Genomic DNA, 14,573 nt, shown 5'->3' on the forward strand with positions numbered 1-14,573 from the left:
AAGAGGGTAGATTCAGGCTAGATGTAAGGAAGAAATTTTTAACAATGAGGGTGGTGAAACACTGGCCCAGGTTGCCCAGAGAGGTGGTAGATGTCCCATCCCTAGGAATATTCAAAGTCAGGTTGAACGGGGCTCAGAGCAGCCTGATCTAGTGGAAGATGTCCCTGCTCATGGCAGGGGGGTGGGACTAGATGGCCTTCAAAGGTCCCTTCCAACCCAAACAATTCTATGATCAAGTCTTGGTTGATCGAAGTAGTGTGATGCAATGAATGAGGACTTCATTCAGGAGTGAGAAGATGCAAATTTTCTTCCAGAGTGGCTTTGCCATTCCTCATCTACTGTTTTAAGGAATTGGTCAACAATGGTGTTCTGTAGTCTAAGCCTTTATTCCTGAGGGATTTTATTACCTTTTCTCTACTTAAATTAGACAGTGTTTTAGTCTGGACTGCAAAAAATAGGTAAGGAGTATCTTGTATGTAATTTTGCAGGTGTGAAGAGATAATAAGCATGTGTGAAGCTTTGCTAAACTGTCATTAAACATAACTACATAATATTGAACTATTAGCTGTCTGATGTGATAGAAAAGCCCCTCTACTTAAATTCTGTCCTTCCTGTGTGCAACAAGTTAACGGTTGTTGGTGATCTCATTCTGTGCCTGCTACCGAGGTTTTACCAATCTCCCTTTTATTGTTTTGTCTTCCAGTTGTTGCATATAGCTTAGCAAGAAATGCTTTTATTTTGGACATGAACTGGATTAAAATCTTCATCGTGTAGAACTTAAGTAATCTTTGTTTTGCCTTAGTTAATTTGCATCAGCTCTTCTTCTGTCTCCCTTGCTCAGCATGTTTGAGAGATCAGGGTGTGTGTTGCCCAGGCATGTCCTAGCAAGCAGTGCCTATAGAATTTAGCTTTAATATAAGCATTAATTCATAAAACAGCTATTAAAGAGAAATGAATTGGATACTGGCATGTCTTGAAGGATAGATGAATAGGTCAAACTTGTTTGGTTAACCCTGTTGATAGGAATTTGCTCCACTAAATGGACTAAGTAGATCTGAGGAGGCTCTGGTCCATCTTTGGTACGGACAGAGGGGAAAATGAGATTATTTCCCTGAGGAGATTACCTACAATTGTCGATTGTCCAAAATCAGTTTATTTTTGATGTAGGAGAAAAAAATGTCCAGAGAAATATTTTCATGGACTAGCATAACTATTCTCATTGGAACTTCAATACTTTATACTCCGTTCCCATATTCTGCACACTGTAAACAAACTACAAGTCTTTAACATTTTTCTTCAGCCTATGGAAAATGTAACTCTAAATTAAGGCTATCCAGTACAGATACTCAGGAAAAAAAATAAAATATATTTATAACTTCAGGAAACTGTCATTAGGGGGTTTGAAAAGTTATTTATAATATTTCAATAATCATCTTTTGGTATGGAGGGTAGAAATGAGAGCAGCAGTTGTGTGAAGGTTCTATTCTAAAGTGGTGACAGTGGAGTATGTTTAGGAGGAGAAAATATGATTCCTTTTCTTTTTCTGCACTGAAGAATATGAAAATTCTTTGTTTGACAATGAGAGTATTATTCTTACGATGGTTTTTACTAATTGGGCCTTTCCATGTGTATCACCCAGATCTGCTGGAATTCAGCTGTGTCTTTGCTTTTTATTAGGCAGCTTCCTTAAAGATTCTTTTAAATTTGGTATTTCTGAAAAACCACAGTGCGTTTTCAAAGTCACAGTGTCAGCTTAAGTCTGTTATACATTTAATCAAATATCCCAAATGAGAAACATCCCAATTTACACCACTTTGTAATTAAATTTGTATTTAATATGGCCTCCACATGCCAATAACCCCATCAAACGATTGTTATTACTAGAGTTTGATATTCATGAATGTCTGATTGTAATGTGGACTTTCAGCATATTTCATTTTTAAAACTACATCTGAAGTAATAAACGTTTGAAAAACAAGATCCCCTCCTCCTTGTGTTTAGGTATTTTGCTGTCCTGACAACTATTATTAATCCAGTCCTACTCTGTGGAGCTACAGACACAACAGAAATTAGCTTTAAAATAGAAATTATGCAAACATATTGTTCTTTTTGACGGTTCTTAAGCTTTATGCAAAGGACTGGCTGAGTTTACTTCATTTGCATCAAATTCGGATTATGTGCGTACTCATATTTATAAAGGTTGAGCCAGGATGTTGGTTTATCCCAGGATGGCAGATTTTGAATGAGGGCTTCTGAGGCCTGGGACTTTTTCCTACCTAAGCTAGTTATCAAAATACTGGGGCTTGCTCATTTGCCTTCAGAAATGACTTCTGAAACTCATTTAATGTGCTGTAGTGTCTACAGACTTGCTCTAGTATCTCTTCAGTGATACTTCCTTGAAGTTTTTCTAAAAATGTGATGTTCCTACTCCATGATTTCATATGCATGAAAACATCCTTTTTAAATGTAGGTGTGGTATGATGCTCAGCTGTGCTCATTCTGATTGCACCACCTTGACTTCTTGATTTTCACATAAATTCTCTACAGAAAATTCAGACTTCCTTGGGTTTTAATTACTCTCTTTTTTTTTATGTGCTGAAAATAAACATGTAACATCTTATTGTGGACTTTGGACTCAAACCAGTGCCAAGTAGAGGGTTTAACAGGTGTTCTTAAAAATGGATTGCCACAAGATAAGAACATCAGTGGAAATGGGTATTCATCTGACCTAAGGGATTCTCTGGGGAGTCAACACTATCAACATATTTTATAATTTTTAAAAAATGCCTTAAATACACTAGAGTGTTTTGTATCTTTACACCTAATGCAAATCGCATCATAGGTGCCCTGTGTTTTGTGGAACACTGTTTCCTCGGTTGGAAATGAGGGGGAGAGAAAATACATTTTACCACCTTCTTCCTCGAGTACATAATTTTGGAAAGATTTTAATCACATAAAACCATTCCTTCCATGTATTTTTCCCTTTTGATTACACAAAATGATGGTCACAAGATCCTTTTTACAGCCACTGGTATCTTCAATCATTTCATCTTTCTGCTGCATTAAAAAATAAAAGGCCCTGGACCTCTAGAAAAACACAATATAATTTAAATAAAATGTTTTAGTATTTTTAATAGTATAAATTTTAATTCTTGTTTTCAAAATCCAAAATGCTGATTGTTGGTATAAATATCTAGCCTGTTTAGCTGTTGCTGTACCCTATAAATTTCTTACTGATTAAAGCAGATGTTTTAGTTTTTGTGGTTATATATGGTTGAATCTTAGTTTTACAATCATGCTAGTTAACGTAATAAGGTTCTAGCTATTCTGAGTAAATTACAAATAAAGACTTGTGAAAGATTGTGTTAATCATGTTTTCTGTGAGAAGAGGGTGATCTGACAAGGTAGTGCTGAGTCACAGCTGTGCAATTAAAAAGTACGCTGCGAGCACTATTTCCCAGGTCTACTTGAAAAGAAGTCCTGGACTGTCTCAATCAATTGCTCTTTTCATGGTAGATTTCTACTTGGCGCTTCCAATAAAAGATACTAGGGACGCTGCTGATCCATACTTGTAACAGCTAGAGGTGCTGCACCAGTACCTAAAGCTCTGCTGATCTTTCAGACAAATATATATATATATGTGTATTTATAAAGAGGGAGGCTGTGCCTACCCAGGAAGAAAATGAAAACTTTCATAAAGTTTTTACAACTAAATAATATTTAAAATATTACATGGATGAAAACCAAAGAAATCAATACAGAGAGAAAAATTGTCACTCTCCTGTCAAGCTTTCCTTTGAATTTCAGGACATCTTTGCAGTGTCACATCAACTGAGGGGAGTGTGTGTGTGGAAATCAATACAACAAAAATAATAGAAGTAGAGTTTGGAGACAGCACAGGTGACGTCTACCTTTCGTTTATACATCAAGATGTAGGCATGATTAACAAAAAACTTTTCTTAAACATTCAGGATGAGGTAAATGTCTCCTAATAGCTTTTTTAGTTTAGGAAATGGCCCTCTGTGGGCACTCATAAACAGGCATGTTGGGGAGAAAGGCATTGTGCACGGGAGAGAAGGGCTTGTTATTTGAGTAGGCTTTCTTATAGAACATTATCTAGGATCAGATGTCATGATACTTCTAATTAAAGCTTCACTAAGTAGCTAATTACATTATCTTCTAGGAGGTTTACGTCATTTAGTCGTCATATTTCTAACATGAAACAACACTGCGCACTTTCTCTCAGTGTGTGGAAAGTTTTGTACTTAACCTTTGAAAGCTGCATTTCATTTAAGTTGAGGAAAGCAATTTATTTAGGACCAGAAAACTGTGGATTTCTGCTTGCTAAAAATACATATTTTTTCAATACCTGCTTCAATATCATTATTAGTTGGTTAATTAAAAAAACTTCATAAAACTAAGTTCCTTAAGAGAAGATATATTACATGAAGAAATCACGTGTATGTATGTAGTAGGTGCTAGGTGCCTACTACCTTATAGTTTATGCTTTTGCCTGTCTTTGTTAATTTCCTGTTTTTATAAAACTAGGATGGAAAAAATTGGTTAAAATTGGAGACCAACTAATTTTTCATCATCATTTCCTCTTTAGTACAACAGGAGGGTTCTGACCCATAGGCTTTCTCCTGAATAAGAAAGATTCTTTGTCCCAGGGGAAGCTGTAGTGATTTGAAAAAAAAAAAAAAAAAAGGCAACAAAAAAAAAAGCGCCACATCTGCAGAAACTCTGTTGTTTTTAATTACTGTCAGCTCATTTAATCTTTGCTTCCTCTCACCCGCTTCCTTTTCCATTTATATGTGCAAGGGAAAACAGAAAAACCTAAAATGATGAAAATAGGAAACATCTCTACCTGAATAATGCATTTAAAAACAAACGCTAGTGAAAAGTTGGAACAAGTTCTGGCATGTAAGAGAGTGGCTGATATTGCTGCTGGTTATAGAATGCTGATTTTTGAACATAAGAGATATTCAACTGAAATATTCTTGTATTTCAGTGGAACAATTTTGTAACTCACAGAACAGTGACTATGTGTGCCCGTAGTACAATTTTGTAACGTATGTGATAATCTTGCCTAGTTCCTCTGAACGTGATCGTACTTCTGAACTGTGTATTGATCAACAAGTAGTTGAATGTGCTCGTTAGACTTGTGTTTCGTACATCATGGCTAACCCAGCCTACTGTCACCAATTTGGAGCATTGGTTTCATGGAGAACTCCATTATCCTATTTTTATATTATTATTTGTACTGTTTTAATTGTAGCATAGTTATATTTGTATTATGGTGCTCAACTCCTGAAAATATTTTAAATATAGTGGCATAAAGTACATATCCGTGACTTTTATTCTGCTAATCTTATTTAGATACAATTAACTCCACTGCTGATCACGTGAAGTGGTAGAGCAGAAAGATTCAGGTGCCTAAGCATAGAGAAGCGATGATGTTTTGCCACCTCAAGCTGTCTGAGACCATCTGGACAGGACTGGCAGGTACCAGCGGCCTGGCCCTTCTGTGAAGTGGGAGCTGAAGGAAGGGCCACCAGGCCATAAGCTATGTGCTTCTATTTGGCCACTTCTCCCCACAAAGATCATTTAAAGTCGTTTATGTTTTTAAAAGTTACTTGTATGTTTTTTCAGCATATGCATTTGTTGGTAGTTAAGATAAAACCCTATCACTATTTTACGTTCTTAATATTCTTACACATTACTGTCTCTTGCTGCCATAAATTTAAAATTATTTTTTATTTCTCTCCCAAGAAGCCACCACTGAATGCAATTAAATAAATAGCTAAATAAGCTATAAGTTACATTTAATACATAAGTAAAGTAATTGTCTGTCTAGAAAGTGAATTACCTCATCTGATGTTGTAGCAGAAGGGATTCTCATGATTTTCTCTCTTGATTAGTCCGTGACGTGCTATAGTCCTTTGCTATGAGCCAAAGCATTTTTTTTGTTTACAGTTCATGTTACTGCTTCCTATACAATATTAATATTGCATTACAGCAACTTCCCAGTTGGAATATGAAGTGTATTGCATTTGTTGTATATATTACATAGTTTGATCTGGGTCCAGGTATATGCCAGTATATAGTTAGCATCTGTAACATAAAAATAAACTTGCCTAATTAGATCAAAAAGGTGAAGCTTGGGTGAACTCCATTTTTGCATAGAAATGGATACTCAAAATATTTAAGAAAGCATTTCTAGCATGGAGAGTTTCTTGTCATCTGAAAGTCTGAATGTGTGTGAAACAGGCCAGAAAAAATTTTATCAAAGATTTAAAAACTTATGAAAGAAGCAACAGTGAAAGACCTTTCACTTCCATTTAAAAGCTGTAAGGAAATTTTCAGTGAAGTGAATAGAAAAGCTGTGTGAGACCCAGAGGAAATGGGAAACAGTGTGCAGTTGCTTCTGATGCCACACCTTACACCGGGGAACTAGAGGAAGCCGTTTGTACTCTAAATAATCCAGAGTTTGATTGGATGAAAGAAGCTGCTTAAATGAGCTCTGCTTTACAGAAGTTGTGTCGAAGGCTCAGGTTGAGTTACTCTATGTTGGTGATGTTTATCTTGCAACCATGTAAGTCAAGGATCCCAGTCATGAGTCAGTCCTGCTGGGAGAGGAATGGTACAGCTGAGGAGCAGAAAGGTGTGGAGTCTCTTTGGCTGAGGATCTACAAATAAATTTGATTGCATAGCAACGATTTTAAGATTTGTCTGTAAAACGTATCTCTTAAGATGATGCTAAAAGCGGTCGTGAGTGGTATTGGTTCTGAAAGTGAAAAGAAAGCAGGAAGCCTGTGTGCTGTGCAAAAGAGTTTGCTGTTATGTTAGGGTAGAGGGAAGTGTGAACATTTCACTTCTTACAAAATGCTAACTTTGTTATGGCATTGTTTTTTCTGTTCTGGATTAACATCACTGCAATAACAGTAATTCCTAAATAACTTGTTTATTTGATGAGTATTTTTTTCCTAATTATGGTGTTTTCAATTCCCAAAGGCTCAAAGTATTTTAAGTATTGTAAGACCAGTACAGTAAGTGCAGAATCATTGTTACAAGCCAAAATTCAGAGAAGTCATTTGGAGCGTGCAATGGAATTATATATATGGCTACATGGATATAGGAGGAAATTTTGGCTAAGAATCTAAGTCAAACTCTAGAAATTACACAAAGTGATGCATGATACAGAAAAGAGCTGTCAGGATCCAATTTAATAACAGTTATTCTGTCTGCCTTCACCTCTCCTTGAGTGTATGTACAGATAATTGATCAAATCCGTTCAATTTTCTCTGGAAGCGTAAGGAGTTGAGATATGAACCAATTGTTTTTTGGACTTTGGGGAATTACAGTCCTTTAGCTGAGCACCTGGATTCAACTTTTTTTTTTTTTAGGTTGTTTAAACTATCAACAGCTTTTATGAAAATGGTAAGACTGGTCAGAAATTAATATAAAAATATGAAACTCTGTCCTCTGCTTCTCAGTAAAATTTCAAATTATATAGAAAGAGATGACTGCACTTACTACTTGGCTGTAATTGAAAACCAGGTTTTCAGAAAAACAAATTTTTATCTCTTGCCTCATGAAAGCTGTTTGTGATTCTGCATTTGTTCAGCTTAGGCTGTGACTATTTGAATAAAGAAACTAAGTTTCCATATTGTATTCTTACAGAATACCTTTTGAGAAAAAAGCGCTATGTAATTTTTCCATTCTGACATTCATGCCTAGATTTGTAAAGTGTCTTTGTAAGTTATGAAATCCTAGGCTATGCAAGAGAAGATAGTCTGACTTGGTTAATGAATACCAGCAAGAGTTCTGTAAATAGTTCCGTTCTAAAATAAAAATCATCCTCACAGAACAAAATCTATGTACATTTGATGCAGCTTCTGTGGAGTTCTTATGTCTGTGGACTGTCCCCTTTAAAAACTTATCTATGAACTCTTCTAATTGATATTAATTTTAAAAGAATTTTGGGTTAACCTTCTGAAAATGCCCTAGTATTACTTAGCTGTGATTCAGGAGAAAGTTAGGATAAGGATTGAAGTTGTCCATAGTAATTCATAGTTGTCACTGAGGAGAAATTTCATAGTTCAGAGACATTTTGTTTTGTAGGATAAGCAAATCGTGATTTCTTTTTTTTCATGTTTGTTATTTTGATTGTATTTAATCATATTCTAAATTGTGATGTTTCATTGCCAGCAGTCCCACAGCAAGATCTCTTCCTGGTGTTTTTATTCCCACATCAAAAGTATTCATAACTGCACGTGCAGAATTCTAGCCTGACTGCTTACATCTGTGTGGAGTTTACAGCTCTGTAAATAGAGATACCTGTAAGAGTTCGACTTGCTGTGCTCAGCATATACGGCTACATTCCTTATGAATGTGGACAGCTGCACTCCTGGGGTTCTCCTTGGCTTCTTCCTTGTCTAACCAGAGATTGGTAGAGCAAACAGTTTAGTGTTTGTATGAAATTGCACTAATATATGTCTGTGCAGTTACAGATAATATGAAATCCCTCTAATATTCTAGTTTTCAGGCATATTGAAAGCTGCTGTTCAGAATATTATAACTAATGTTTAGCCCATACAGCTACAGAACAGTATTAGAGAAGAAAATGCTGCTCGAATGGGTATATATAATACTTCAGTGAACAAATCAAAATGGGGTGTCTACATTGTTCTACCATGAACGAGACAAATCAGAATACAGATTATTTTTTTTTTCTCCTTATTTTATATGAATTTCAAGTAATGTGTGGTATTATAGTTCACGGCACTGTTGGTAGGATTGTCTGGTGTTATCCAAGTTCAAATTTCCATTTGCCAAACTTCGACTATTTAGGTTGAAATTTTGTATTCTAGATGTCTGCCTTTGGATGACTTTCCTTTGACAATTTCAACCACAGTGGTTCAAACATTCCCAAGACTGAAGCTATTGGGAAGACATTTCTCAATGTTAGTCTTCTAGAGACCTTTGAAAGTCTGTAACTATTTAACATTTGAGCAGAGCAACTGTGACATATTATATTATATTATATTATATTATATTATATTATATTATGAACATAGAAGGAGGCTAATAAGGAGTGTATAGATAATTCTTGGAGTTCCCATGTTTTGAATGCTTATTTTATGATTTTGTTACCATGTGGGTATACAGCAGTTTACACTATGTGATTTGTCTCATTTTGCTTTAGATTATTGGTTGCCAAGTCAGAAGAGAGCCACCGGAATCTACTGAACGGTATACTCGCTGGATCAATAATCTGACCGAAGAACAACTTCTTACACAGGTATTCTTGTTTCAGCTGTCACTGAAATTACAGCAGAAGAATTGAGCAAGAGTTTTATTTACATGGATTTTTTTTCAATCATTAGCAATTCTTGATAACTTCCTAAGGTTATCAGATTCTTAAAGGCTAGTCTTTTCAATAAGAGACAAGTTTATGGTGCATGTGATCATTGTGTAATGAAGACTTCACACTGAGTGAGAATGAAGCTTTCAACATCAGGTTCAGAGTGAGCCTTACATTTCTCACAGCTGCCTCTGGTTAAATGCATATGCTTTAGTGTTCTAATAATTAGTTTAGGGTTTCTTTTTTAAAAGGTGTATTTAAACACAAAAGAAAAAAAAAATCCTTCTTTAGAATTATTTCCCTTCCCCCCTAAGGTTAGGTACTGACTGCTTCTGTATCTGTTTAAGTTTTGCTAGAGATCGTTTTAAAATAGCACTTCTTCGAGCATTAAACATTATACATGTTTGTAAGTAAGATGCGTCTTGTGCAACTGAAGATGACAGTTTTGGCATAAAGAAAGGTTGTTTCGTTAGGCAGGCAGCCAATGCTGAAGTAAAAGAGACTTTGGCAAAAACAAGTTAAACTGTGGAGGAAATCAATCCAGCTTGTGGAGGAATGTGTGTACTGAGTATTATAAGAAATCTAATGGATGGTTAGCAGAAAACATCCCAGCAGGCATTAAGATGCAAGTATTTGGGGTCGGGTTTTGTGATGTTATGGTAGGGAGACATTTGCTTTTGATTTTCCTTGATTTAAGTGGCTGAAAAGATTAACATACCCTTGTTTGTTAGACTTCATTGTAAACTCTGTTGTGTTCCCCATTATCCTAACCCCCAAAGACGCACTTAGAGGCTCTGGCATGGTCATTGTAACACAAGAACTAATCTGTAGACCTTGTTTTAAAATCAGCAGTGGTATTATGGTTCCCTATAATTCACCAAGTGAAAGTAGTTACAGAAAAAGTTACCCATGGAATATTTGGATTTGCCTTTCGGTATGGCATTAGAAAAAAAAAAAAAGATTTAAGACAGTGAATTTATTGGACAGCCATATCTGAGTCACTGTGTTGTTGAAAAGAAGAGAAAGAAAAAGGTAAAAAAATGGTGCTACACAATCTGAAGTGTTTCATCTAAGTGGCCACTGGATGGGGTCTTTAATGAATTAAGCTGTAAATTAAAATAAATATCCTAATTCTGAGATTATTTAAGGGGGGTATGCAAAAAGAAAACTAATTTTAAGATGGGGATGTATGTCTTCTGGAAGAGATGATTTAATATAGTGGTTGTGATAGTAGGATGCAAATACAGTGACCTGGGAAATCTCTTGCAATCTTATGTGCCTACAAATACCTCTTAAAGCCTTAATCAAGCAGCATGTGCAATCCATTATTTTTACATATGATTTAGATTCACACATTTTACAAATAGATGAGGAATTTTGGAAGACATATTTGGTTTGGAACTAGAAGGCTCCATAGCAGAACTTGTGCTACTTGTCCATGAGTTTATTAACAAGATGAGATTTATAGAATCACACTAATAATGCATTCCTAAATATTTTTTTTTTAACTTGTTACCTGTTTTCTACCAAATTTAGTGCAGAAATAGGAGTTCCTCAAAGACACTAGGTTTCTGAAAATTCTGTGGAAGTATGAAGCTAGGAGAGATTGTGCTGCTCCAGCTGCCATTCATATGTGGTTGAGCACCACAGAATCCACTTGGACAGAGATTTTAGGTGCCCAATCATAAGACAAGCTTCAGCTGTGGCAGAAGCCTGTAGGAAGTTTGGTTTTTCTAACTGTGGTGCTAAAAGGACTGCTTGATTTCCAGAGCAGCGCATGTCAGCATAGGGCATCTCTCCTGCCTCGCTATCCATTCTTCGGATCAGAAATTCAGGTAGGGAGGTAATTATTTTGCTTTCCTGGACTTAAGAAAGTATGGGGAGGAGGAGGAGGAGGATGACTGGGGAGTAAGAACCATCTCAGCTGTTGTCTAATACTCAGGATAGGAATCAATTATGTAAGATTGGGCCGGATTTGTCCCACTCCCCTGCCCTCAATGCATCCTATATTTTATTTTGGATGTGCTTTTTTAAACTTTCTTCAGTAAATAAGGAAACTATAATGATGGGTCTTTGCTAATGGATTTGCAGAATCTCTGGGAGGAGTAGTCCTTTAGGGAATTCAGGAAAATTGGCTTTAATTTACAGCATATTGTCTCCAGCAGTTTCCTGTAGTGAAAGAATGTTCAGCTTTTTTTAGCTGTCTCTGTACTCAGTGCCCAGTGTTTTTTCCAGTTACTTCTGTTGCATTTCTGTATCATGCATATGCAAATTATTTGTGCTCTAAATTGGGAAACCAAGCAACCAATTAAAAAAAGTAATCCAATTGTCAAGATCATGTAATCCCCTATCGTAATATTCATGTTATGAATCAAATAATATCCTATAGCATTTGATTGCTTTACTAGACAGTGACTGAAGTCCAGTTTGAAAGAGGTGGGTGGTAGCAGATGTTTTGTTAGGTGGTTGGATGGCTTTATGCCTCGGTGCTGGCTGCTGGTTTTATATCACTTGAGTCAATACCAGATTTTTGGATCAAATGTCCATCCCCTGTCCTCATGCTGAGAAGATCATTCAATACAAAATGCTTCTAGCATTTCAACTTTTCTTTTCCCTTAGCTATGGCCTCTTGATGCTTACTCATCCATTAAATGTTTCTCTAAACAATTATACTGTAACATTCCAAAGATACTTTATGGTATGCGTGAAATTTCAGAATATATACCCCAGAGAGCGTGGTGAGAGTAAGAGAGTACAAAGAGAGCATAATAATGAGAAAACTACTTTTAAAAAGATTTAATATTTGCTTGTTTAAGGTTATCTCCTGCATAAATGATGAATGATTAAAATATACTATTATAGGTGTACTAATATAAGCCTTAAAATACCTGTATATGTGTTTTGGTAGACTTGATATCTCTCTGGCCAATAGTGAAAAAAAAAAAGGATAATTTAAACTGTTCAGTAAATGCAGAGCACAGTCACAGGTACAGGAAGAAAGTGAGCAAACAAATTAAGAGAACTGACTGTTATGATGTGGGAGTAAGTGGAAAAAATGTATATTAAAACTAATCCTCCAGGATATCCGAGTCTGAATTGCGTCTGAAATGTGATTGTAGTTTGATCATGTTAGCTCTTCTTGCACACTGGAAATTTTACTGTGCTGTATAAGTAAAAATGTCTGAATGATTTTAAGGTTGGATTAATTACACAAATATTTATACATGTAGTTTTTAAGGATTGTCGCTGACTGTAAGTAGCACAGCTGAGTTCATATCCATGTCATTAAATCACTGCTTTAGGTTACTTTAGTCTCACAGCCTGTGAAGTATTATATTCAGCCTGAAGCATAATTCCATCTGACCTGCCATTTTTTCTTCCCCAAAGACAAGAGACTTCTCTGCTTTCATATGGTTGTTAGAAAGCAGACTGCGAGCCTAGAGTGGTATGTGAGGAGACTCTTGCAAAAAGGAGCGGGCTCTGTGGTTGGTAAGACTGGACTGTCCCGATTTAGAAAAATAACAAGTCTGAACAAAACATGATGATTCTGCATGTCTGTTGTACACTGTAATGTGTCTGTATTGCTTCCTGATACAGACTGTACTTTGCAGATTATCTCAGAGCTCTTTGTGTTGGATAAATCTGGAAGTTTTCACAGGTGATTTGTAGTTGTACCAATTATCTCTCTGCACCACCTGATAGTAGAAGAATAATTAACATGTTAGAGTTTCGTAACATACACTTTTCTGTGCTGTTGCAGGTGCCTGTTAAATTTAGCTAACAGGTTTAAAAAGCTATGTTTATCTACTTACTAAGTCTTCCTATATTAGAGTTTAATTAATATTTGATAAAAGTTCATGCTACAAATCTGGATGGATTTGGAATCTATTTGGAATCATCTATTTGGAAATAGAACCAGCATTTTGGATGAGTCGAGCGTGTAGCTTGTTGAAGGACCTGATAAGACGGCTGGACCTTTTCCATAAATTTGATACACTCAATATTGCATTGTCATCATCACGTATCTCAATAGGCAGCTTCTTACTGGTAAAAAGCTGGTAGGAGTAGATTGCAGGTAGGATGAATTTTCCAGGTGGGCCACAGATTGAGTATCTCTGGCTCAGGGCATCTGTTTTGTCTACTCACAGAGCAAGTTCCAACTTCATAACTGCCAGGGTTGGTTGTTGGTGTGTCAGAAGTGAAATAATAATTGAGGTGGCAATCTGAAAGTGGATGTATGCAAGGCCTGTTGTCTGGTTGTATTAGTAAAGGCAAAATCTGGACAGAGGGTAAGTCTTTCTTGCTTAAGAATGGATGAACTAAACAAAGGGTGATTGATATTCCCCCTGCCCCTCTGTATCTTTGCCACTATTAACAGCTCGCTTGTGCTTGTTGTCATTCAATGAAAAGACACTCGATACTTTCCTGGGCTTTTTGTCACGGTTTCCTCTTCCTTCACCCACTTTATCTAAAAATGCATCGTTAATAGTGAAGTCCCGATGTTTTTCTACTGAGTGAAAGAACCAAAGTCACAAACTGGTTAATTACAGTAGATTTTACTCGTTTGTATGGGATTAAGTATATACCATGTAAGAAGAGAAACAATTGGCTGCTTCCTTTTGTGGTTGATCCTTTTTTCTCCTCTGGAGGAGAATGAAACAAAGTTTCACAAGCTAGTCAATATTTATCTTTCTGTTTGAAAATGCCTGTCAAAGGGGTTCATGGAGTTCTGGAAAGCTTAATGAGAATTGGCTTACCCACATCTGTGAACTCCAGGCACAATTAGAGCTTCCTAGTGGGGCTTTATGTGAAGGCATCTCAGGGTCAAATATTTTTGAACTTAAAACCAGGTTTGCGGTAGTTCAGAAACGTATACAGATTTTGTTTTGTGTGTTAGCAATTTCGCATGAGTTTAAAGGTGTACCATAGAGGAAAGAGTGTTAAATAAATTGGACTTTTCCTTTTCATGTTTTGTTTGATAATTTGCATGCTTAAACAAGGCTTGAATGTAGTTCATAGTAATATTTAAATGGAACAGAAACAATATAATATAGTATAAAAGCAACTTGGGAAGATGATAAGTTTGGCTTTATTCCAAAAAGTTTTTGATGAATGCAGTCTTACAGCATGATGGATACTTGTATGGCAGAAAAAGCATAATATGATTTTGATGGACATTGAAATTAAGCAGGTATAAAACAGTTTA

At 36.0% G+C, this 14,573-nt stretch overlaps 1 protein-coding gene across 6 annotated transcripts in view; it reads left to right on the plus strand.

Moving 5' to 3' along the window:
* The window catches only part of QTGAL (queuosine-tRNA galactosyltransferase), a 129,693-nt gene that overhangs the window by 26,502 nt on the left and 88,618 nt on the right, over positions 1-14,573 (plus strand). For 5 of the 6 annotated variants that reach the window (XR_012589968.1, XM_074607998.1, XM_074607995.1 and 2 more), the window contains one exon: positions 9,209-9,304. Coding sequence is in view for 4 of the 6 variants with exons in the window: in XM_074607998.1 (XP_074464099.1) it covers positions 9,209-9,304 (96 nt within the window). In the remaining 2 variants the exon portion in view is untranslated. Of the gene's footprint in view, positions 1-9,208; positions 9,305-11,097; positions 11,203-14,573 lie in introns of those variants that run through there. The other variant, XM_074607999.1, reaches the window with a different exon arrangement.

The sequence above is a fragment of the Larus michahellis genome, chromosome 14, assembly GCF_964199755.1.
Source record: "Larus michahellis chromosome 14, bLarMic1.1, whole genome shotgun sequence".
In the NCBI taxonomy this organism is placed as follows: domain Eukaryota; kingdom Metazoa; phylum Chordata; class Aves; order Charadriiformes; family Laridae; genus Larus; species Larus michahellis.